The 22,563-nt window shown below is 53.2% G+C and overlaps 12 protein-coding genes across 12 annotated transcripts; 9 read left to right on the top strand and 3 right to left on the bottom strand.

The window, feature by feature from the left end:
- Positions 1–670: 670 nt before the first annotated feature.
- Positions 671–2,212, top strand: ACET3X_000311 (uncharacterized protein; the record flags this gene model as incomplete). Its single annotated transcript, XM_069447593.1, has 3 exons — positions 671–991; positions 1,043–2,080; positions 2,132–2,212. 3 exons carry the CDS (start codon positions 671–673, stop codon positions 2,210–2,212), a joined length of 1,440 nt encoding a protein of 479 aa, XP_069310553.1.
- Positions 2,213–2,904: 692 nt separating this feature from the next.
- Positions 2,905–3,753, top strand: ACET3X_000310 (uncharacterized protein; the record flags this gene model as incomplete). The annotated part of the gene is made up of 1 exon (XM_069447592.1): positions 2,905–3,753. The coding sequence occupies one exon, from the start codon at positions 2,905–2,907 to the stop codon at positions 3,751–3,753; it is 849 nt and encodes a 282-aa protein (XP_069310552.1).
- Positions 3,754–5,329: 1,576 nt separating this feature from the next.
- Positions 5,330–7,084, bottom strand: ACET3X_000309 (uncharacterized protein; the record flags this gene model as incomplete). Its single annotated transcript, XM_069447590.1, has 1 exon — positions 5,330–7,084. One exon carries the CDS (start codon positions 7,082–7,084, stop codon positions 5,330–5,332), a length of 1,755 nt encoding a protein of 584 aa, XP_069310551.1.
- A 362-nt stretch (positions 7,085–7,446) lies between these two features.
- ACET3X_000308 (uncharacterized protein) lies at positions 7,447–7,987 on the top strand (the record flags this gene model as incomplete). Its single annotated transcript, XM_069447589.1, has 3 exons — positions 7,447–7,519; positions 7,570–7,883; positions 7,934–7,987. The coding sequence occupies 3 exons, from the start codon at positions 7,447–7,449 to the stop codon at positions 7,985–7,987; spliced, it is 441 nt and encodes a 146-aa protein (XP_069310550.1).
- Positions 7,988–8,221: 234 nt separating this feature from the next.
- Positions 8,222–9,156, bottom strand: ACET3X_000307 (uncharacterized protein; the record flags this gene model as incomplete). The annotated part of the gene is made up of 2 exons (XM_069447588.1): positions 8,827–9,156; positions 8,222–8,754 (listed from the first exon to the last, which is right to left on the bottom strand). The coding sequence occupies exons 1-2, from the start codon at positions 9,092–9,094 to the stop codon at positions 8,222–8,224; spliced, it is 801 nt and encodes a 266-aa protein (XP_069310549.1). The 5' UTR covers positions 9,095–9,156.
- A 150-nt stretch (positions 9,157–9,306) lies between these two features.
- On the top strand, positions 9,307–10,695 carry ACET3X_000306 (uncharacterized protein). Its single transcript, XM_069447587.1, has 4 exons — positions 9,307–9,899; positions 9,952–10,061; positions 10,109–10,148; positions 10,197–10,695. The coding sequence occupies exons 1-4, from the start codon at positions 9,531–9,533 to the stop codon at positions 10,467–10,469; spliced, it is 792 nt and encodes a 263-aa protein (XP_069310548.1). The 5' UTR covers positions 9,307–9,530; the 3' UTR covers positions 10,470–10,695.
- Positions 10,696–11,172: 477 nt separating this feature from the next.
- Positions 11,173–12,123, top strand: ACET3X_000305 (uncharacterized protein; the record flags this gene model as incomplete). Its single annotated transcript, XM_069447586.1, has 2 exons — positions 11,173–11,212; positions 11,273–12,123. 2 exons carry the CDS (start codon positions 11,173–11,175, stop codon positions 12,121–12,123), a joined length of 891 nt encoding a protein of 296 aa, XP_069310547.1.
- A 352-nt stretch (positions 12,124–12,475) lies between these two features.
- On the top strand, positions 12,476–15,404 carry ACET3X_000304 (uncharacterized protein). The gene is made up of 4 exons (XM_069447585.1): positions 12,476–12,898; positions 12,949–13,436; positions 13,485–14,363; positions 14,412–15,404. The coding sequence occupies exons 1-4, from the start codon at positions 12,856–12,858 to the stop codon at positions 15,198–15,200; spliced, it is 2,199 nt and encodes a 732-aa protein (XP_069310546.1). The 5' UTR covers positions 12,476–12,855; the 3' UTR covers positions 15,201–15,404.
- A 276-nt stretch (positions 15,405–15,680) lies between these two features.
- On the bottom strand, positions 15,681–16,623 carry ACET3X_000303 (uncharacterized protein; the record flags this gene model as incomplete). The annotated part of the gene is made up of 3 exons (XM_069447584.1): positions 15,681–15,901; positions 15,966–16,550; positions 16,605–16,623. 3 exons carry the CDS (start codon positions 16,621–16,623, stop codon positions 15,681–15,683), a joined length of 825 nt encoding a protein of 274 aa, XP_069310545.1.
- An 807-nt stretch (positions 16,624–17,430) lies between these two features.
- Positions 17,431–18,146, top strand: ACET3X_000302 (uncharacterized protein; the record flags this gene model as incomplete). Its single annotated transcript, XM_069447583.1, has 3 exons — positions 17,431–17,668; positions 17,722–18,038; positions 18,102–18,146. 3 exons carry the CDS (start codon positions 17,431–17,433, stop codon positions 18,144–18,146), a joined length of 600 nt encoding a protein of 199 aa, XP_069310544.1.
- A 157-nt stretch (positions 18,147–18,303) lies between these two features.
- Positions 18,304–19,043, top strand: ACET3X_000301 (uncharacterized protein; the record flags this gene model as incomplete). The annotated part of the gene is made up of 2 exons (XM_069447582.1): positions 18,304–18,368; positions 18,422–19,043. 2 exons carry the CDS (start codon positions 18,304–18,306, stop codon positions 19,041–19,043), a joined length of 687 nt encoding a protein of 228 aa, XP_069310543.1.
- Positions 19,044–19,876: 833 nt separating this feature from the next.
- Positions 19,877–22,165, top strand: ACET3X_000300 (uncharacterized protein). Its single transcript, XM_069447581.1, has 3 exons — positions 19,877–20,233; positions 20,287–21,134; positions 21,184–22,165. The coding sequence occupies exons 1-3, from the start codon at positions 19,914–19,916 to the stop codon at positions 22,074–22,076; spliced, it is 2,061 nt and encodes a 686-aa protein (XP_069310542.1). The 5' UTR covers positions 19,877–19,913; the 3' UTR covers positions 22,077–22,165.
- Positions 22,166–22,563: the final 398 nt, after the last annotated feature.

Below are 22,563 nucleotides of genomic sequence, written 5' to 3'. Positions count from 1 at the left end.
AGTGACGAAGAGGACGACGGTGTAGGCCATGACGGCGGGTAATAAGCGAGTCACAGCGCGGATATGGTGGTGAGGCGCGGCGACAAGAGCTGTAGCGCCGAGGGTAAAGACAGTAGAGTTTTGACAGCGGTAGTGAATGCAGGCGGCTTCAGAAGCTCCACGGATAGGGGACGGCGGGCTTTTGTAGTTTCTTAGCCACACGCGATGCGAAGACATCATAACATGCACCGAGCGCGCCTAAAGCCTCGATGATTGATTCACCATGACTGCGCGCGCATGCTCTAGGGCGAAACTACGGACCCGGCGCCGTTGAACGACATGGGCTCGCCAGACTTGCTCACGCCATGGCGGTGTCCCAAGATTGAGGCAGATGCCGGTGAATCGAATCAGGACGAATGCGCGATAGAGGCCAGCCGTGAGGGATGAGTGGAGTGCCTTCTGGCGCGCCGCCCCTGCCCTGGCTGTTGATCCCAGTAGTCGCGCCTGCCCTTGGCTGTGTGTGCTGTGCTTGTGCCTTGCTGCTTGGGTGCTATCGATAGCAGACTGACGCTAGCAAGCGCACAGAACGCCAAATTTCGTGACAAGGCGGGGAGCAGCACCACGACACGACATTCACCCCTCCCTCCCCCTTTGAAGCACCCGTGTGCCGTCGCCCAAACCAACACTCAACATGAGTCTGCGCGAGCGTGTTCCGCCGCAGTACCAGAATGGCGAGGCTGCCAGGCGCGCCCCGGATGACGATTCGGACGTCGAGGAGGAGGCCATGGCAAACGACTACCGGGAGCAGGTCCAGTACGACGGCATGGAGGACCTCGACCGCATGCCCTCGATCAACAGCAACCAGGACATCCACGCGCAACTGCAGGCGGCTGCCACGCCCCTCGAATTCCAGGCGACGCTCGAGACCAAGTTTGCGAGTTACGACAGCTACTGCAACCTCTTCCACTACATCCTCAACTCGGAGGGTCCCGTCGACCTGGAAGTGCCAAACGTAAGGAAAGCCGGGACAGCAGGCACATGGCAGGGCTAACACTGCGGGTAGTACTACTGGGCCTGGGACGTCATCGACGAGTTCATCTACCAGTTCAACAGCTTCTGCAGCTACCGCCAACGAGTCGCCCAGAAGAACGAGAACGAGGAGGAGATTGCGCTCCTGCGCGAGAACCCAAACACATGGGGCTGCTACAGCGTCCTCAACGTCCTGTACTCGCTCATCCAGCGGTCACAGATCAGCGAGCAGCTGGCGGCCATGAAGCGGGGCGAGGACGCCAGTCTGTACGCGGGCGAGTACGGCAACAGGCCGCTGTACAAGATGCTGGGCTACTTCTCCATCATCGGTCTGCTCCGCGTGCACTGTCTGCTCGGAGACTTTAGTCTGGCGCTCAAGACGCTCGACGACATTGAGCTCAACAAAAAGGCCATGTTCGCCCGTGTCATGGCCGCGCACTTCACCACATACTACTACGTCGGATTCTCGTACATGATGATGCGACGATACTCGGATGCCATCCGCATGTTCAGCCACATCCTCGTCTACGTCTCGCGGACAAAGAACTTCCAGAAGAACGCGCAGTACGACTCAATCACCAAGAAGAACGACCAGATGTACGCACTTGTCGCCATTTGCGTAGCATTCCAGCCCACCAGGCTCGATGACACCATCCACACTGCTCTCAGGGAGAAGTACGGCGAGCAGTTTAACAGGCTGCAGCGCGGTGGTCCTGAATCCCTTCCCCTCTTCGAGGAGCTGTTCCGCACTGCCTGCCCCAAGTTCATCAGCCCCACGCCGCCCGACTTTGACAACCCAGAGGTCAACATTGACCCCGTGGAGCACCACCTCCGCATCTTCATGGACGAGGTCAAGAACAACATGATGTCGCCCACCGTCAAGAGCTACCTCAAGCTCTACACAACCATGGATCTTAAGAAGCTCGCTGGGTTCCTGGAGGTAGAGCCAGAGAAGCTGAGGTGCTGGCTGCTCGTCAACAAGCAGAGGAGCAGGCAAATAAGGTGGGCCGAGGGCGGTCTGCTGGATGGTGACATTATCCAAGCCAGCGATCTCGACTACGCCATGGAGGGTGTAAGTAGAAGCGTATATGCAGGGAAAGATGCGTGTGCTGACATTTACCAGGATCTTATCCACGTTTCAGAGGCAAAGGTCGGCAGGCGGCTTGTCGACTGGTACCTCCGCAACTTGGCGAGGACGTACTAGGCTATCACGAGTGTTTTCTGAGAGCGACTATTCACATTCGGGGCTTGGCCACAATAGAGCATTGCGCCTGGAGTTGGAGGAATATACGGCGTGCATCCAAAAGCGTGTTTGCGGCATCTGAAGATGGGCAAAGGCAAGGCGATTACAGAGGCCCAGGTTTGGGTTATTCATGGCTGGCGGAGCCTGCCCGCCGTGAGCGAGAAGCGGGCCGAAGGGAGGACAGGATGAGCGAGCGAACAAGGGGCTTGCACAATACCAAATAAACTTTGCACACTTTTAAACACAGGTCCTGTATGCGGTTCAGGTGTGGATGCGTGAAGCCTTGCAACTTGATGGAGTGGGGAAAGGAAAGGTTTCAAGGCCGTTGGAATAGACTGGTGCATGCTAGCGCAGCGGGTGGACGGGAGGGCAGCTGAGCAAGCTTCGCTTCTACTTGACCAACACCATGCGAACACAGTCGGCAAGCAGAGTCGGGTTAAAGCGCAGACGCACCCCCCGTAGTTGCTTGGGTAGGGTGTTGCCATAGCAGGGAAAGATCAAGCGTTCCCCGTAGCTGCCTGGGTAGAGAGTTCCTCTCCATCCATGTCCTTGGACAACACCCACAACGCCCAGCATCGCCCTTCACCGACTAGCACCACTTACTTTACGACCAGGCCACAGAAGACAGCACATCTTCCACCCACAGCACTGCCATGGCTCCCGATCTGAATACCGTGCCTGTGTCGCCCCATCCGGGCCCTGCCAACACAAGCAACCCGTCGAGCTCGCAGCCAGCGTCCGGCTCGCTGTCGCGTCGAACATCGACCACCGTCTCCAGGCGGGCGTCACAGATGGCCATGAGTCCCCCGCCGCTGCCTCTTGCATCGCCTGGAGGTACCCTGCCGCCGCCCCTCAGTCCCGGCGTGAGTGGCTACGTCCAGGCGAGCGTCGACTCTGCAGGCGTTCCCATGAGACACCCACGGCCCATGACACCAGCAGAGATGCATCTCGAGCTCGAAAAGGAACAAGAAGCAGTAGTCAACCGTCTGACGCGTGAGCTCTCTGCTCTACGCGCACACTCTGCTTCTGTAGCCTCCAACGCCTCCATGTCCAGCGCCGCAGACTCATCCGTCGCCCACGCAGAAGCCCCAACCGGTCCCATGCATCCCACGTCCTCCCGCCGCCACCGCAGTTCCTCGAGCGTCTCCCGTAGCGGTCTGCCACCAGGCTACATCCCACATCGCTACTCCATATCCTCGCAACCGGCCACCGGCGATCCCAATCCGCGCGATCACCGCAGCTCGAGCGTCGTTAGCACCCCACGCTATGAGGAGGTCGCACAACACAAAGCCGAGCTAGAAGAGGTCAAAAAGGAAAACGAAGCCCTGAAGCAGCGCATTCGTGATCTTGAGCGTCAAATCAGGGGCAACAATGATGCTGATGGACAGAGGGGCAGGAGGGGTGCTCCACCACAATCTCAGAGCACCGGGGTTGGCAATGCTTCTGATAATACCCAAGCTCCTGCTAATACAACAGCAGTGCCCGAAGAGAGCAGTCGATAGATTGAGAGTCCCGTAGGTATCGCGAGGCGTATTGATAGCGCAGGCTATCCACATGCTGCATTGGAGATGAGACGGAAGAGCCATCGAGTATTAGTTACACAGACAATTGTCGTCATTCATTCGGAGTAGTTGGGTAGGTATGCACAGCATACGACGCCTCACTTCAACTCTACTATCAGTCAGTCAGTCCAACAAGCAGATGAGAAAAATATTACATTGATAATGAAGATAACCACCAAATTCTTATCCATAATACCCAAACCTTCTACTTTCATTCCTACCCTATCTGAACTTTCTTATCGGATGCTTGCTTCTTCTGCACAAGGCGGATGCTGTAGATGCAGAGCTAACGCCGCTGATCCCCCCATGTGCGCCTAACGGACCATATCCCAGTGTCGATCCAGTTTCCGCGGCAGATCGCTCTCGCGGGATATGAATGACATGTATGTACGACACATTGTGGCGTACTTGACAGGTATGCGTTTAATGCCTCATGCTGTGACGCCTGAGAGGACGGCATGGGATGGGATGGGGTGGCATTGCATGTAAGCAAGACAAACCCCGCGTACGTCATCAGAGCGAGGCACGGGTCGGATGTGGTACGGATAGCTTGCATTTAACGGAGTAAAGGTAAGTTATACGTAAGGTTGGATAACTGAGTTGGTTTCAATCTGCCTCTTGTTTGCGAATCCTCCTATTCTTCTCGCGAGAAATAAAGTGTTGCTGCTGTCCATCTTCACCATAAACCCGGTTACTGTGTATTCGATATCACATACTTTGACTTTGAACTGCTTCAAACATCGTTCAAGTCTTGAAGCAACATGACGTGGCTCTCCAATCTCCGGGATAAGATGAACAGCAGTGCAGAGAAACGAAGAAATAGCAGACAAGTTGACAATACACCTAGTACGTACACCAACACATTCCCTCCATGTCCTCTCTTTTATGTTCTCGTGTTAACACCATGACCAGCTCTCCAGACAAGTCCAACTACATCCGATAAACCAGAATCACCACCGATAAACCCCTTACCCTTGACATCCGCTCCCACACCTTCAAACCTAACGTCTGCTTCCCCACCATCTGCAGTTGAAAAACCACCCTTATACCACACACCAACCGACATCATCGTCGCGACAGAGAAAGGTATGATAAGTGGTTCTCTCTGCGCCACGATACCGAGTTCTTCGTCCACGACTTCAAGTCAGAAACATGACTCTGAAGCGAGGGATGTGGGGCCGGATACAGAGGAAGAAACGGCGCCTGTATTGACGAGGGCCGAAGAGGCGTGTGGTGGAGAGGGGAGAAAGAGTGGTTGGGCGGGTGGGGAAAGGGAAGGGGGCAGGTGTGTGATGTTTAAAGGTGTTGATGTATAAGTATCGAGGACGGATAAGATGATGTAATAGGGTGCACAGAGACCGCGATGCTCAGAAGTAATGTACGATAGAATTGTTGGAGAGACTTTTGACCGTCTCAGCGTATGAGAGAGACAAGCTCTCGCGGGAAAACGTGGGCTCATAGCAACCAAAGAGTGCGCGAGGCAGTAAGAATACCACAATGACTTTGGCCACGTACATCAAACCCTCCTGCTCCCCGTCATCTTCCTGTTCTCGCTGTGTCGCTTAGCCTTTAGAGCGTCCCGTCTCCTCTTCTTCCATGCCCTGTTCAAGTCTCCTCGGTTCTCCCAAAACCATTTTCTAAATTCGCTTTCAGGCTCTTGCTCGTTTGCACCCGTAGCCGCATTGTCCTCGTCTTCTTCTGCAACGCCGGCCAGCTTGCTGGCATTCGCTCGCGTGTTGTGAGACAATCTCTGTTCAGCAAGTGAATCTACTTCGCCCATGTCTTCGTCGTCGTCGGCTTCTTGGCTGTTCTTGCGCCAGTCAAAGGAGAAGCGGCGGCCAATGGCGGCAGTGTCTGGCGTGGGTGCCGCACTTCGGAGGCCTCTCCATTCAATATCTCTTTGCGTAAAGGGCGTGGTAGGAGCTTCCTCAGTAGGCTCGCCGTCGACTTCCATAATGTCCTCGTTGTTATCAAAGAAGCTGAAAGATGTATCGATCGGAGTGAGCTTCTTGGTGGGGGTGGACGTCGCGCCATCTGCAGGCTTTGCACGCTTGAACAGTGCTTCAAGGGGGTGAACCTCTTTCTCAGATGACGCGGTAGGCTGGGCCTCGTCGGGTGTCTTCTTACTCTTGGCGACTGGAGCTGGGGCTGGAGAAGATGCAGATGATTCGCTTTCTGACTCCTCTTCCTCTTCCTCTTCGTCCTCGTCTGAATCGGAGTCGGAAGAGTCCTCATCTTCCGAAGAAGACGAAACCACTGATGATTCATCATCCTCAGATTCAGATGATGACGGAGGAGGAGTAGCTTTCTTCTTCTTCTGGTCCTTGGATGTAGACGAAGACTTTGCTGTACCATCAATCCAGGCTCTTTGAGCCTCTGAAGGCGCATCCACCAACTCCAGAGCCCTTCGAGCCTTGGCTTTGCCAGTCTCAGGCTCGACAACAACGCCGTCCTCGTCTACCCATCCCTGTCCGTTGACATAGTCGACTGCAGGTTTCGTCGACAGTGCCACCTGTGGTTGTTTCAGGAAGCTGGGAGTCTTGATGTTCTTCTCAAACTCATGGATGACTACTTCGCGGCTGGACTTGTTCTTTTCCTTCTTTTCCTTCTTCCCTTTCTTCTCGTTCTTGTGCGCAACCTCTGTCGCGGCAACGGGCGTCAGCCTCGCCTTGAAGAGCACCTCAGGCTCCTTGGTGTACTTTGAGTGCTTCCGCTCCTTCTTCGCTTCCTTTGTCGCCTCCTTGTCACTCTTGTCCTTTTTATCCTTCCTATCTTTCTTGTTCTTGGGCGCTGGTTCGGTCCATCCTCGCTTGACCTTCCTGTCGTCTGGTAGCTCGACGCCGTCCAAGACGCCTTGCTCCTTGCCCTTTTTCTTGTCCTTGCTTTCTTTTTTCTCCTTCTTCTCCTTCTTGTCCTTCTTCGCGCGTTTGGACGGTCGTTCAGCGTCCGAGACACCCTCGGCAGCGTCGCCCACCAGAGACTTGCGCTTCTCCGGTTTCGCCATTTCTATGCGCACTTTGGAGCCTCTCAACGTCGTGCCGTTTAGCTTCCTCTTGATCGTTTGAGCTTCCGTCTCGGGTAGCTCTACGTAGCCGAAACCTTTTTCGGGGAATGTCGCGACGGTGTGATATGAGATGTTCTGCGCAGAGGGGAGGACAGAGGGCGCGATGTAGACCTTGAGCAGATCGGGGCGAAAAGGCGTAATGTGTAGGCGAACGACCTTGCTTTCGGGTTGCGCTTCGGGAGGATTAGCCGCTTGTGCTGCTGGCATTGGGTCGCAAGTTTGCGCGCGTGCGACAGAAGTAAAGGGCTGCGCGCAGAGGCTTTGGGGGCCTCGATCGAAGAATATATGCGACAAGCTTGACCGGCGCTTGCAGGCGTCGTGTTGGAGTGTTGGCCGGAGGGGAAAGGAAAATGCTTAGCGTGAGCAAGGGACCCAGCTCTCTGGTCTTAGCGTGAATGCGGGCGGAGGTTTGGAGCTCCACTCGACTGTCGACCCATTGGATACTCATCCCAAGTGCACTGCGACAAAAGGCTAGAAGCAGGACGTGGAGATATCCCTTTGACGTTTTGATCGATTCATCATTTACACGAACCTCTACATCCTTTGCCGTTGATCGTCATCGACCCACGATGCGGAGGCCACCGTACCTCCTCTTCCTCCTCCTAACATTCCTCTCGTCCCTCTCCTTATCTCTCGCAGCCAGTATGTCCCGCCTCTCTCCATGCTCAGAGACTCTCGCTTACATAGTGTAGCACCCACGTCGTTTTGCAAATGTACCTGCTTTGGAAACAGCACCATTGTAGCGCTCGATGCGCCGGCCACCAGCAAGAAGCCCGCCGCTCTTGAATTGAAACCCCGCGCCTCCAAGAAAACATGCAACGACTGCAACCGCCAGTTCTGCCTCGGCTACGGCTTCTGCGCTGGAGAGAAAGAGGAGAAAGTGCTCACAACATGCTTTCAGAGGGATTCTGCGAAAGACCAGGCCGTGGTCTTTGTGTTCATCGGGGCGACAGTGGGGCTCTTGGGGTGGGCAGCATTACGGCCTTGGGTCGAGGGATGGAGAGAGGTACGTGCATATGAGCGAGACCGCGTAGATGTGAGACTGACTGAAGATAGCGTGTACGGGAACGACGAAGCTATATCCCAGTGGCTGGCCAAGGAAACCAGTGAGCGATGCGCTTGTTTTGTCAGGCTGAGAGGCATTCAACTTCGATATGGATTGAACGTGCAATATAGACATGAAGCTAGGATGCCCAAGACAATCGTGGACGCCTCCATGACTCTGAAGAACTCCATCATGCATACATGTAATGTGACAGCAATGTACAAGCTGAGGTCGTATATGGTACACTGAAGCGTCTGGCTTCGCGCTCCGCCGGATTTCCCCCAACTCTTTCTTTGTATTTACTCCTTCTTGGATCCACCCTTGATCCATCCAAACCACCCCTTGCCAGTTTCCTCGACCTTGTGTACTGCCTTTTCTGCTGTGTTGTCCAGAGGGCCTCCGACTAGTGGTGTTGATGACGGCGAGGCTGTGAATGTGGATGTGGTGTCGTTTGCCCTGGCCTCTTGCACCGCAGCAGCAATGCCCAGGTTTGTGTTTCCTTGCGCCTCCTGCCGCTTAATCTCCTCCACGGCGAGTCTCCTCTGCTCGGCGATTGCTTGCTCCTCCTTCCAGTCACCGTGCAGCCACCACAGCAGCTTAGAAGGGGCCTTTCGCTCCGCCTTCTTCCTCTCAAACGCTTCTTGCTCTTCGGCGATACCCGTGACGAGTGCGGCTTGTGCGGGTGTGGCGGTCCCTGCTGCGACAGCAGAACGGGCGAGTTCGAGGATCTTGGCCTGGGCTTGTTCTTCTTGGGCGAAGTAGATGGCTCGTTTTCGTCGATTGTAGACGATCATGTCACCTATTGAGAATACTGCGAGGACACCGACACAACCTGTTTAGGCAATTAGCATCTCTGCTATCCAGTGACCATTGGAGCCATTGGCCCGCCAATGTTCCCACATACCCGTTGCAAATATCAAGCCGTAGACGGTAAATCTATGCGCCGCATCCGCCGCCATTCTGCCGTACAGATACATGTAATCCCACCTCGTGACCTGTGCCATCTTCGCCCTATTCGCGGCTTCTCTTAACCGCTTGACTTTCTGCTGTGGCGTTTCATTTTTCGGAGCGGGATCTGCGAATTGCAGCGTTGTTGCCCGCCCGCCAGGTCTTGTGTGCGCCCACACTCCGGTAGCCGTGAATCGCGTTGAATCCTTTGGTGACTTCGACATGATGCGCGGGAGAAGCACTCGTAAGTCAAGTGTCGTGGTTGTCGAGGGAGGGTGTCGTGAAGATTGCGGAGCGGGATGTCGAATGATTCGATGATTTCCAAAAGTCGACATGGGCTAAGGCTCGATGCGGAGATTTCCGCCCATCTACCCGGTAACGTACATTGTCAGCCATACCAACCTAGAATGCAAATCGCATCTATCTCATACGTGCATCAGACGGTCGCTAATACATTCGTTCGCAGATTGCGGCAAGAGATAGCATGTGTAGCGCAGTCCGACGATTGCTTCTTCCCGTACAATCTCCTTGTTTAAGCGCAAACAGCACGCGCCATGTGCCGTCATTCACGCGTCCAGCTAACATCAACCTACCATCACACTGACTTTCCCTATTCCCCTTGACACCATCAGTTTCTGGAGTTAGACTGCCATCACAATCATGGCCGAAAACATCAGCCAGAATCTCGATCTCGAAAAGATATTGGCTACACTCGCAAACCTTCCAAAACCAGAGGCTCAGCAGTACCAAGATCAGCAACAACCGTACGAGCCCAACCAGAGTCACCAGGGGCATCAAGGCCCCCAGCAAGTGTACTCATCTGGACAAACCCACATATATCAGCAGCCTGTCGATCCGCGTCTGGCTGGTCGTTCGGCTCTACAACATCGACAAGCGCCTCCCAAGCCGCAGGACAGAGTCTCCTCTCCTTTCATTGATCCTTCAACAATCACAGAATGGAAGCAGGGTCTCCGTTGTGTGAGCAAGATAGCGTCTCAGAATCCTGACTTTGCTCCTGCAGTCCGTAAGGTAGGCTACACGCCGTATATGGATCATTGTACAATGCTTACATAGAAGTTAGCTGATGAAAGACCAAGAGTCAAACGTCAAGTCTTGGGAGTCTGGGCGCAAAAATCTCATTGACGAACAAAAGTTCAAGCGGGAGAATGAGCGAACCAATCGCGCTGCGTTGTAGGTAGTCTGACCATGTTCCCGTGATGCTTGACTGACTTTCGTAGGTCTTTGCCGGGTCTTCTGGAAAATACACCTTTACTTCGCGTACTTTTCCCCGTCTTCTTTCCATGCGACGATACTGACGCTATGTAGACACCAGAACGTGAAAGAGAAGAACTCGATCAATATGACGCCAAAGTATACCGAGCGTGTAAAGCTATGGTTGACTCACAGACTTCGTCACTCAAGGTCTTGGGCGTTCCCTTTTTTGGTGTGAAGGCACATCTGGTAGTTGGCTCCAGCTACGATCCGACTGAAGTCACAGATCTGCAGTCAGCTCCAGTTGGCGGTAAAATCTCAAAAGAGCAGCTGCTCGAACTACAACGGAAAATGCTAAACCACTTGATGGAGCTATATGGAGACTGAATGGGAGTGGTCATGGGGACGTTGTAAACATGGCTGGGTGATAATCAATGCTACTCTGCACGTATTCACGGTAGACCACTGGTTATGGCCTGCTCAGGCGGATATGAAAAAGGGTTTCTCCAAGATTATGCTGGAACAGCATCATTATCTGAGAGCATCTCTGCTGCTACTATTCTGGCCTCGATATCCAGTCAGAATAGATGATAGCTCCGCCATCACGTCCGGCGTCGAAATTGAGTTTCTCGTCCTCGTCCTTGGGGCGGGCAGTTCCTTCCCTCAACCTTGCTTCGCTGGTCACCCGCAAGTACTGTTTGGATATAGTGTCAGAATGCAGCAATGACATCAGCTGCGTCTTATCCTCGGTCCAGCACACGAGAGTGCAGGTGGGGTGCCACCACGCTGAGCACAATTCACATGAGTGCAAACGCACGCGAACCTCCCATTCACTTCCAGGCAATATTCTCGACGCGATTGGGCCTCGCCGTGGGGTATGAAGCTAGCCTTTGTCGACTGCGACAAACGCACGTGCGGCCCAATTTGTTGTCATGATATTTCCTTTCGTGTTTCTCTCTACAACACTCTCACCTCATCGCACTCACTGAAAGATCTGATCGTTGTCACACTCTTTTACTACTCACACTCGTCATCCCACTTCCACCTACTACTTCCCTCAATCGCTTTCTCTATCACACCGATACTCAAGATGCATAGTATGCGTGCACTCACCATCGTCGCAATTGCTGGTAAGAGCACTCCAATCCATGTGTTTACGCGAATTTGCGCACCAACTGACTGATACTCAGCCGGTGCTGCCGCCGAATCAAGTCAACAAGGTCATGTCGTGAAGCACGGTCACGCTCCGGTTGTGGCTCTTCGCGGCGGCTGCAATGACCTTCCGAAGCTCTGCACAGATCCGGTGCTGCTGCGCGGTCTTGAGACCACTTTAACCTATCTGTGTCCCGAGACCAAAGGCCCATCTACTATCACCGTCACCACCACCCGTACCATTACGGTGACAGAAGATCTGACCTCCAGCGTGCCTGCCATGGCCACCTCGAACAGTCAGACTCCTATGGTAGAAGAGCCCACTACGACTGAGACGGTCAAGTCAACAACTCAGATCACTATCACCCAGTTCGTCACCAGGGCCGCTGCTAGTGTTACTTCTCTTCCACCGCCCATCATCACCTGGTCCTTCACGGCTATTCCTCCCAACGTGGTTTCCGCACCAGTGTCTTCTATCAAGGCGCTTACATCTAGCGCTACTTCTCTTCCACCGCCCATCATCACCTGGTCCTTCACAGCTGTTCCTCCCAACGTGGGTGCAGCGCCTATGTCTAGCCCCGCCAGCTCTGTGGAGTTGTTCCCTAGCGATGGAGTCATCAACTCGTCTTCGATCGCTTCCACCTCCTCGGCGGCGGCTTTGCCTTCCCTCGGTATCCATAGGCCAATCTACTGGAACCACACTGGTATCCACGACATTGTCGATCACCCTACTCTGAACGTTGTAAGGGATACCAAGGTCAATTCCACCAAGACTGCCACTACTACCGCTGCGATCGCCACTGAGGGCAAGAAGGGCCAGGCAGGAGATACCCAGGCCTCATTCATAGCGCTGTTCTTCGGCATGTTGGCTGCCACCTTACTCATCTAGGAAAAGATGGCCACTCCGGTGGGATAGCTATATGGTAGTTTCATGAAGGGGAGAATCGTTTACCATGTACGGTGGTGTTACGTCGAGACATTTAGGATGTTCTGATACTATTCAGGCAACGTATATTAGCGTGATGCTGAAAATGAAGTCTACTCGTTCCTGCTCAGGATTTTCGAGATAAAGCCCGAGTCCTCTGTTGTGACGGATTCCATTGCTGCACATATTGTGAATTGATGACAAGTTGGTAGAAGTGATGGCTCCGAGGATGTGGGGGGTCGTGCGCGTACCTAGGTAGCCCGGTGACCCAATGGCTGGCCAGACGCGCGAGCGCGACGAACAGCCTCAGGCTAGCCTTCAAGACGACCACCTGCAGTCAAACAAGCGGCATTTCCAACGACAGCTTCTCAGGACCCCCCACAACCACGGTCGGCTTCCGTTGTCGCACCTCTCCCCGGATACCATCGCGCGCAACAGAGCCCTCTCGCCGACACGACTACCGGTAGACCGACCGCGTCTGGAAATAATAGACCGCCTTTCCTGATAACGACAACATTCTGGAATAACAAAATTTCCACCAGTCACCCACTGCGCGCATAGCCGGGAAACCGCGAAGAACGCTACAACCCTACGTTTCTCTCCCACGGCAGACTTCAGGTCATTGACTCGCTTCTTGGATTGCGGTTGTCGCGAGCTTGCAAGACACGACTGGCTGTTGGCAAATAGCTCGGCAACATGGTTGGGAAAAAGTCGGGCAGAGCCCAGTTGAGGGAGGAGGGTAGGGCATCTGTACGCCACAAAGCCGTATGGCAGCTAACAAGCTTGCAGGTCTGGAGCGGACAGACAACAACATGGACCTCACGACGTGGCCCCAGGTTGGCATGATCAACCAGAAGAACTACTACACCGAGTTCCTCAAGCGCGACGAGCAGTTCCTCGCCGTACGATACCCAAAGGACGAGGAGAGGGCGCGTATAGTGCAGGAAGCCAGGGATAAGGACCGCGCACGAGCATTGGGAGTGCCGGCAACAGAAGGAGCCACGCCGCAGGTTGCGGATGAGACCATGGAAGACGCCGAGGTCTCGTTCGCCTCTAGAACAGACATCTCCAAGCTCATCGTGATACATCCCGGCAGCCAGAACTTGAGGATAGGTCTTGGATCTGATGCGCTGCCCAAGACTGTGCCTATGGTCATCGCTCGAAAATGGAAAGAGAGCGAAGACGAAGAAGATGGGGGAGAGCCATGCCCCAAGCGGATGAAGGTCGAAGGCGCAGTGCCTGCGGACGCACTTCCAGAGAAGTGGTTTGGAGAGGATGTACGTACTCCTACACACTACTCCTAGTCAATGCTAACTTGCGACCAGTTCGCCGACCAGTACATGGCCATGTCCTCGGAACTGAGAACGCGAATGCGATCGAACAAGCGCCGAGTGTTACCCAACTCGAAAGATCTCGTAACAAATTTCAACCGAAAATCTCCTCCCGACATCATCTCAGAACACAATGACATCAATCGCATCGAGTGGACAGAACTACCCGCAGACCCAAAGAAGGCACCCGACTTCTTCACCGGGCACGACGCCCTGCGGATACCGGAAAGATCCAACCCGCGATACAAGCTGTTCTGGCCGATCCGCAATGGCACGTTCAACGAGAAGGATTATCGAGACCGCAACCAGATCTACCACGACATCTCCAAGATATTAGAAGAGGCTTTCCGGAACCAACTTGGCATAACCAGGTTGAAGGACCTGGTCAACTACAAGTGCGTCTTCATCATCCCCGATCTCTACGAGCGACAGTACGTTACAATGATACTCGACATCCTCATGCGGGATCTTGGCCTTGGAAAGGTCTGCCTGCAGCAGGAATCGCTTTCGGCCACCTTTGGCGCTGGCTACGGCGTTGCCTGTGTTGTTGATATTGGTGCTCAGAAGACGTCTATCTGCTGCGTCGACGAGGGGCTATGTGCCGAAGAATCCCGCGTCAACTTGAAGATGGGTGGAGCTGACGTGACGGAGACTTTCATCAAGATGATGCTATATGGCCATTTCCCATATTCGGACATGAACCTGAAGCGGAGATATGACTTCCTCCTCGCAGAAGAGCTGAAACAGAAGTTCTGCTCCATGGATGAAGGCTCAGTCACGGTGCAAACGTGGGACTTTCATCTTCGAGCTTCGGGTCAGGATACCCGTAAGTACACGTTCAAGACGTACGATGAGACTATGCTATCTGTCATGGTAAGCCACTACATGTTCTTTACCGTCAGGCTTTGCTAACAGACAAAGGGTTTCTTCAAGCCTTCGATATTCGAGAATGCACGGAAACTCGAGAACAGAAGGAAGGTCGTGCCGCGCTCGGTCGATCTGTACGATGGCTCACCAAACGATCCCATTTCACAAGCACAGATCGCCATCATCGAAGCCGCGGCGGGTAAATCCGTCGTACCTGCCATAAATGGAGCACAGGATCCTGTCAATAGCACTGCACCAGTCTCTACGCCCCAACGTCCGCAGCCAAACCCTTTCAACCTCCTGGGTCGCCTGAACGACAACGAAGGCACACCTCGATCATCAGTAGCGGGCTCACCTGGCCCAGAAGGGAGTAACACCCCAAACCCAGATCGTGACACTCCGATGGGCGACGCTGACGGCGCACCTCTCCTCTTCCGCGATCCGATCCACGAGAAGACCAAACTCGCCGAGACCCGCGATGCCATCCTCCCTATCCACTCTCTTGACCAAGCCATTCTTGAATCCCTTGCGCACGGTGCCCGTGGCGACGACCGCAAGCTCCGCGACTTCTTCGGCGGTATCATGCTCGTAGGTGGCGCCTCCAAGACACCTGGCCTAAGAGAGTTTCTGGAGATGCGACTCAGAGAATTGCGACCAGGATATGGAAAAGAGATTCTTGTTGGACCGCCACCTCGAGACTTTGATCCGCAGGTTGTGGCTTGGAAGGGCGGCAGTGTGTTTGGACGATTGAGTGGACATGGTAACGACGGATGGATCAGCCGCTATGAGTATGATATGTTGGGCGCGAGGCTGTTGAACAACAAGTGTATGTTTGCTTGGTAGGATGGAACAAACAGACAATGAGGCATTGGACTGGGGTGACGTACGCTGAGTGTTTGACTTGCACAAAATATGTTTTACTGGTTAGTATTACGACAGTGGGGTGTTGTTGTGGGATATTGAAAACAGTCTTCCGGTTGGAGATTGCGTTTCAGTGTGAAAGAAGAGCAACTAGTAACTCCGTTCAAATATCAGCATTTTCCAAAGCAGCTTCTGGTATCGTTCATTCATCTCTGTGGACCTTGGTTATTGTAATGGCAAGTCTGTAGACATGGACACAGCTGGTAAGTCGGGAACTCTTACGTGCATATCGTATTGCATTACATACACTAATGACATGACAGGTGAGAGTCATACCAGCTCACATTCAGACCCCCATGCCTTGTTCCATCCATCGTTACATTGTGGTATCACGCTGAAGCTCCGACCTGCTTCCGTCTCTCACATATCGTCGGGCCCCACGTACATACACACACCATTGGCTTACAGAGAAACCGTGGCAGGCTCACAGACCTTCTTGTGGATCTTCCAGTGCTTCTTCTGGCACGAAGTCGAGCAGTACATGCGGTTCATGCACTTGGAGCATGTAAGTAGGTTCTTACCTCCCGGTCTCTCCTCCACACCACAGCCGCCGCATTCATCGGGTTTGTTGAACTGGTCGCGGAGTTCCTTTACGACTAACGAAGTAAGCGAATTGGTTCTACCTAGATGTTGGGATACGAAGTTAGTATATGTCTCACAAGCAGCTTGTACAGGGACATTGCGTACCGGGGTTGAAGAAAAGAGGGTTAGGAACGTTCATGAGCCTGAAACCACCACCGTCGTGCTCGTCGGATCTAGAGTTGGCTTCTTCTAGAAGAGACTTGGACTCGAAGTCATACGGTTCTCCATTCTTATAGCCGTCTGGACCGAAGAGGGCCTTGTGCATCTGCCGCTGGGCATCGGGCATGAGACCAGCTTCGGTATAGACCTTCTTGAGCATGGCGAGGAAGGAAGCTGGGAGTCGACATCCGTGAGTCATGGCGCAAGCGCCGAGCAAGACGTACATGTAGCAAGGATCCGAGAACCAGTATTCGGCTGACTCGTCTATTGATCCGTTGAGAGGGGCTAAGATCTTCGCCTCCCTCTTCGCAATCATTTCAACAAGGGCGCCGGAGTCAAGATGCTTGCGAACCACTTCGCTGTCGGAGCAACAGGGGGCGTAGAGGTCGTAGTGGATGCTGCGCTCTGTATCCTCCTCGCTATTGCCTTGGGATCTGGCCACAGCTTTGGCAGCTTCCTCAAGTTCGGTCAGCCCAGCTTGGTGGCCCATATCGCCGACGTTGTCCAAATCCTGGTCCGACTGGAACAGGCCTGGCGTTACATTAGCAGAAAGAATTATTCTGTGGTAGCAAATCTATCACTCACAATATCCCCAAGCACCCATCTTGGAATTTCGGTACGTGTGGACTTTTGTACAGTAAGTCGGTAGTAAGAGGTTGACGAAAGCAGTGACGACACACTACTGCGAATGGTTGTTGTCCGGCGAACCCGTTCGTTTCATGTGGTGAGCTATGAGAGTAGAGGTGAGTGAAGTGAACGAGTAGAGGAGAAAACACGTCTCGGGAGGTTTTAGGCTGTAGCGTTCGCTGTCGAGGAAGGAGCAGTGACGCGTGATCCCGTGACCTACAACCTGCACTTTCCTCACGCACACACCACATCTCGCTTGACCTATCAAGCTCTCGCAACTCATCGACAGCGATGTTGTTTGTCGCCCCACGTGTTGTGAGGCATGGCCCTGTTAAAACCTATCGACGGAGTGGAGTGGCCTTGGCCTGTAACGCTCTTTGATCCGACAGATTGATTGTGACAAGAAAGTGCGAAAGGAACAGCTGTTTCTATCCTTTGCACCATCTTCGTTTGCATCAGCGCTGTCTTCAAGTGCAACACATACTTATCATCCCTGGCCGTACGTAGTGGTATGTAAACCTTCGCTTTCTTAGGAAGATATTCAAGCGGTCTTACAAGCATGGTGTAGTATGCAACACTTCCTATTCCGACTTAGTCAGCCTCTACCTAGGTATTATTGAGAGTTTACCACCACTCGGGCATATTATGGGCATATAATTTACCCCGCATGCCCCACAAGAAGCGGTGTAGCACGATGGCATATAAATAGGGGGTAAGCATCGGGCGAATTGACGTAGGAAAAGTCGCTGTGGTCTTGCAAAAGTACATTCGGAAGAAGATAGTCATGGCGTCTTTCAACGAGAATTATCCAGCAGGGCCATACGAGGCGGGCAAGCACATCACAGTTCCACCACGGCCGATTTCCCCGTCAACCGCAGAGTACCACCTCAACCATCTGATGATACGTATCAAGGACCCAGAGAAGAGCATCAAGTTCTACTGTGATTGTTTGGGCATGCATGTCATCTTCATTTTCAATGCCGGACCGTTCACAATCTACTATCTCGGCCCACGGGACGTTGGTACAGATGTCCATACTCTATCTGCTTGCGGCGAAATACTAAAACAGTTGCAGGTATGGCTAATCTTCGAACTTCAAAGGGCCTACTGGAATTATACCATATTCCTGCAGACTCGTCTACGCCTTATGCTTCTGGCAATGACTACCCTGGTCCCGGAGTTGGGCTTGGTCACCTTGGTTTTACGGTTCCTGATGTCGCTGAAGCAGTGGAGAGAGTCAGGAGCCATGGATATGAGGTCATCAAACCGTTGGATGAAGCAAAAGAAGAGCAGATGGGTATACCAGCGGATGCTGTTGCCGGAAAGTATGGAAAGGTGCCAGATGGGTACAAGCATATCTTCAGACAAATAGCTTTTGTGAAGGACCCTGATGTAAGTGATTGTTAACCAGCAGGAGGAAACGAAGGAAACAACAAGCTAACAAACGGTGTTTAGGGTTACTGGATTGAATTTATACCGCCAGCTTTCAAGGCCGAGTAGCTAATGAAAGGAGTCTGAGTTTTCCTGAGACTTTAGTGGTACAATTGCTGACGTACTTGTTGCGCTTAGCTTCTGCTTAAATGATCTTTCTTGTCTCTTTTCCTTGTTGGCAAGCTCTCAACCCAGCTCGACGACTCCACCATCTTCCAATAACATTATGGCATCTCAACTTCAACCCAATGCAAACACTTCTGTCCGAGTTTCAAAGCGAGTAGTCGGCGGGTAAGTCACCTCTAGTATCCTTCTAGTCTGCATCACTACTGACGACGACCTAGTTTCATCAAGTCTCCTCTCGTCAAAGTGCTGGTCGGACCAGATAGTGACCGCTCAGAACTGTACATCCACCAGTCAATCATAGTATCACGATCTGGGTTCTTTGCGAGCGCTCTGGGTGGCCGATGGAGTAACTCTGATACCAATGTTGTTGACCTCTACAAGGCTGCTCCGGATCTTATTCTCAAAGACATCACATGCTATTTGGAAGCTGTTTACACGAACCAGATTGCTAATGGGAAACATCTGGGGGCACCAATTGAGATTTGTAGGGTGTACGTAGTCGCTGAGCGGTTAAACGATGTGCAGACACGTAACCTAGCTGTTGAAGCATTGTACAAGCGGATTGGCAGGGTTGGCCCTAATGGCATGTACTATGCGGTCCCTAGTATAAGATGTCTTGACGTTGTTTACAGAGGCACAGCTCAAGCTAAGAATCTGATGCGAAAGCTGTTAGTCGACGCATGGCGCGGTAGTGGAAATATTCATGTGCTAGAGGAGCATCTGGAAGATTGTCCACGAGAGTTTTTGGTTGAGCTTGCGGCGGCGGCGGTTAGGAAGATGCCCGGAGAGAGCCAGGATCAATCTTCAATTCTTGATCTGGAGGCTTATCTTGAGGACTAAGCGTCGAGAGTGGTGGATCGGCTTCTCTGTGGTTTCGAGAAGGATGCATGTCGTCATAGACTAGTAAAGGATATAGAAAAAACAACACCTGAACCATTGTTCTTAAATCCTCCATGACAGACAAAGAAAAAAGCAGCACCACTTTGCTGCAAGCGTTCCAAGGCTCGCAGACGACAGTACAACCACCAGCTCAGCGGGCTGAGATGCGGGTATAACCTTGAAAGAGTTAAACCAGCGGCACCAGACGGAGCGTTGGACGATGCGCTACTGGTAGGACAGGTACCCGTTACCCGTCGCTAGCTGCATCCAGACCCTGCATTCCACCTCGCGCAACATGTTAGATTGTTCATGTCTGTGGTGAGATGGGACTTTGAGCACTTGGATTTTTTCTTCATTTTCGCAGCCAGCACAGGGTACGAGACATAGCGTCAGTGTGCAGCTGACATGCTGGATCCGGTTTTCGGTTAGCGAGATGATCGTTGCAAGGATGGCATCCAAAGTTTCAGATCTGGGGTCAGTGGAGGTAAGTCCCTGGAGCCTGACTCCCCGAAGACACGGCCCCAGATGCTGTACGTTTCATCAGATCCTTACAGCCTCTCTTTGCCAATCTGTAGGCCAAACACTGACTTGAGAAGGTAGTGGGCTATCCCCGCGAGCGTTATCGCGTGTGCGATACGAGGCGAGTGCAAAGAAAGGGGTTGGTGTGGTCGCGGCGCAATATGACGTGCACCAAGACAAACTTCCAGGCTTGTGAAGCCAATCTTCAGCCGCCAATCTGCATTCGGCCACGGCCGTTTCCAAGTCATAAAGCCATGTTTACCTGGAATTGCCCTGGGGATTGCGTTTCCCATCTTCAATTTGGCGGCAGCTATGGAGAAGCTGAAGTCCAAGACGCGTTCGGCGCGCAACAGACTCGCCGGCGCGACATCGTCGGGCTCGGGCACGGGCGAGCTGCATGCTCCCCACCAGTCGCTGCCACCCCACGAGAACTCCAGCACCCATGCCGTCAACGAAGGCTTCCAGAGCGCTGAGCCGGGGACCAATGCGCAGGACTTTGGAACTCCAGCAGACCAGCCAACACAGCAACCTGTCATCGAACCCCCGACCTCGCTCGAGTCATCCATTGACGCTGGCCAACATGTCCCCAAGCCTACGAGGGCAAACGATCCCTCATCACATGTTACGTACAGGTGAGTTCCACGCACGAGAATGGGGGGAAGGAGCGATGCTGACCCGGACGCAGTACGCTTGCCGCACAGCGAGCAAGAAGCAGCTCTGCGCCGACTAGACCCCAGCAATATCCACGACGGCCTCAAGCCTACCGTCAAGCCAGTATTGGCATCCGGCGTATGCCCTCGTCCAACGCCCTGAGACAGGCAGCACAGCAACCCAATGCCGCCTCGACAATAAGATCGAGCACTCCTCTGCCTGCGCTCGACGAAGAACGCGAGCTGGGCCAGTTTTCCTCTACCAACGGGAGTCAGTCGACCCTCACCAACCCCGAGCCAGAGAAAAGCAGACTGCGCAAGGTCAAGAGCGCAATACAGACCAGGATACCTTTCTGGGGCAGCAAGGACGACGACAAGTCACCGACAGCCAGTGCCCATGCTGCTGCCGCTGCAGACGACATGTCGTCCAACTACACCTCTGGCATGGTCGACGTCCTCGATACCATCGATCCAGAGGTTGCGACGCTTACTTCTTTGACAAACATGCAGAACTCGCTCTTCATCCCGAATCTACCCTGGCTCAACCGTCGGCCCACGTACAACCTGCGCCGACGGAAGAGCGAGACTGAGAGTCTAGAAGAGATCAACCGCATCCTAGAACCGGCCCGTGCTGCTCAGGCGCAGGAGCAGGCGGCTCCCAGACTCCAGCGCTCGCCGACTGAAGCTACAACGACGACCATGATGACGATAGATTCGCAGCTCACCGAGTCTCGCTTCGCTGTGCTCCCCGAGGAGGCTGACTTGTCTGGCTGGAGTGTCGAGGACAAGAAGGAGGTCAACGACCATGTCCGACACATGCTTCACTCACGACGCTCCAAGATGAAGCGCTCGCTGAAGGGGTTCGGACACTATGTCAGGAGACGTATGTGTTCCGATCATCATTCTCACAGACCATTACTGACAGATTCCAGCTCTCGGCTTCCTTGTCACTCTCTATGCAACCCTCATCACTCTGTTCGGCCTGGCGTGGGTGCTCTTCCTCATTGGCTGGGTCAACGTCGGTGGACAACAGATCTACGTCGTCCACGTCATTGACAGTGTTCTTGTTGCCCTTTTCGCTGTTGTGGGAGATGGTCTCGCACCCTTCCGTGCCGTAGACACCTACCACATGATTTACATCGCTCACTACCACCACTTGACCTGGTCGCGCCGCAAGAAGGAGATGCTTCCTGAACTTACCGATCGCAACGACCTTCCTGCCGAACACGCCCCCATATCTGGACCCCGCGTCATAGACCCCGCAGACCCTGAGAAGCAGTGGGAGTTCACCGTCCTGACGCCCAAGCAACAGGAGAAGTTGGAACACCACCAGGACAAGTTCTGCAAATCTCACTCCTTCTACAAACCCCACGAGACAGAGACGCACTACGCCTTCCCTCTTCGTCTCCTCGTTGCCATCGTCGTACTTCTAGACTGCCACTCTCTACTCCAAATCTCCCTTGGCGCGTGCACATGGGGCATCTACTACAAGCACCGTCCTTTCGCCATCACCACCGTCATCCTCTGCTGCTCCATCACCTGCAACGCCACAGCCGGTCTACTAATTTGGCTGGGTGACAAGAAGACCCGAAAGAAGGACGTGCTGGAGCGCATGAACAGACAGGAGCTGACCGAGGAGGCCATCAAAGAAGTAGAGAAGAAGAAGCAAAAGGAGAAAGAACGAGAGAGCGAGGGTGAGTCCAGTGGTGCAGACGAGGGCAGGGACAGGGAGACCAGGAGGATCAGTCTTGATGCTTTCAGGCCAGGGAGAAAGAGCATGGACAAGAACAGAGAGAAGAAGCAGAGTCCTAGTGCGTATCCTTGATGAGGGATTGTAATGGTGTTGCATAGTACACGACTGGTATGTCGGTCGCATTTTTTCTTGGAGCGTTCAAGCGTATATACCTATTCAGCGATGTCGTCGTGTCGACATACTTAATTCTGCATTCTTTGTTCTTCATATGACTAAATCGTCTGTGGTAATGGTCTTTGCTGTATTATCATAGGTCTTCATTCTCGAAGCAGATTCACGAAAATAAGGAGGGTTGAAAGATATGGTTCAAGCTCATCACACTGATGCTTTGTCATTTGTCTTGTATTATCCCAATTCATCTCCAGCTAACACTGTGAGTATGCCACTTGGACACAGCGTTATCTCGTCTTGCAATCTTTGCCCGCTCAATCTTCACTCTTCGCCTCGATCTGAACAACCTCTATTTTCTATATCGTATCGTATCCATGGGTATAAGTTTCTAGCAGCCCTGAATCTGCTCTACGCCAGCGGTAGTGCCCTTGACGCACATGCCGTGGTT

The sequence above is a fragment of the Alternaria dauci genome, chromosome 1, assembly GCF_042100115.1.
Source record: "Alternaria dauci strain A2016 chromosome 1, whole genome shotgun sequence".
Classification (NCBI taxonomy): Eukaryota; Fungi; Ascomycota; class Dothideomycetes; order Pleosporales; family Pleosporaceae; genus Alternaria; species Alternaria dauci.
The sequence above is the reverse complement of the archived record's forward strand: the minus strand, read 5'-3'. Positions and strand labels throughout refer to the sequence as shown.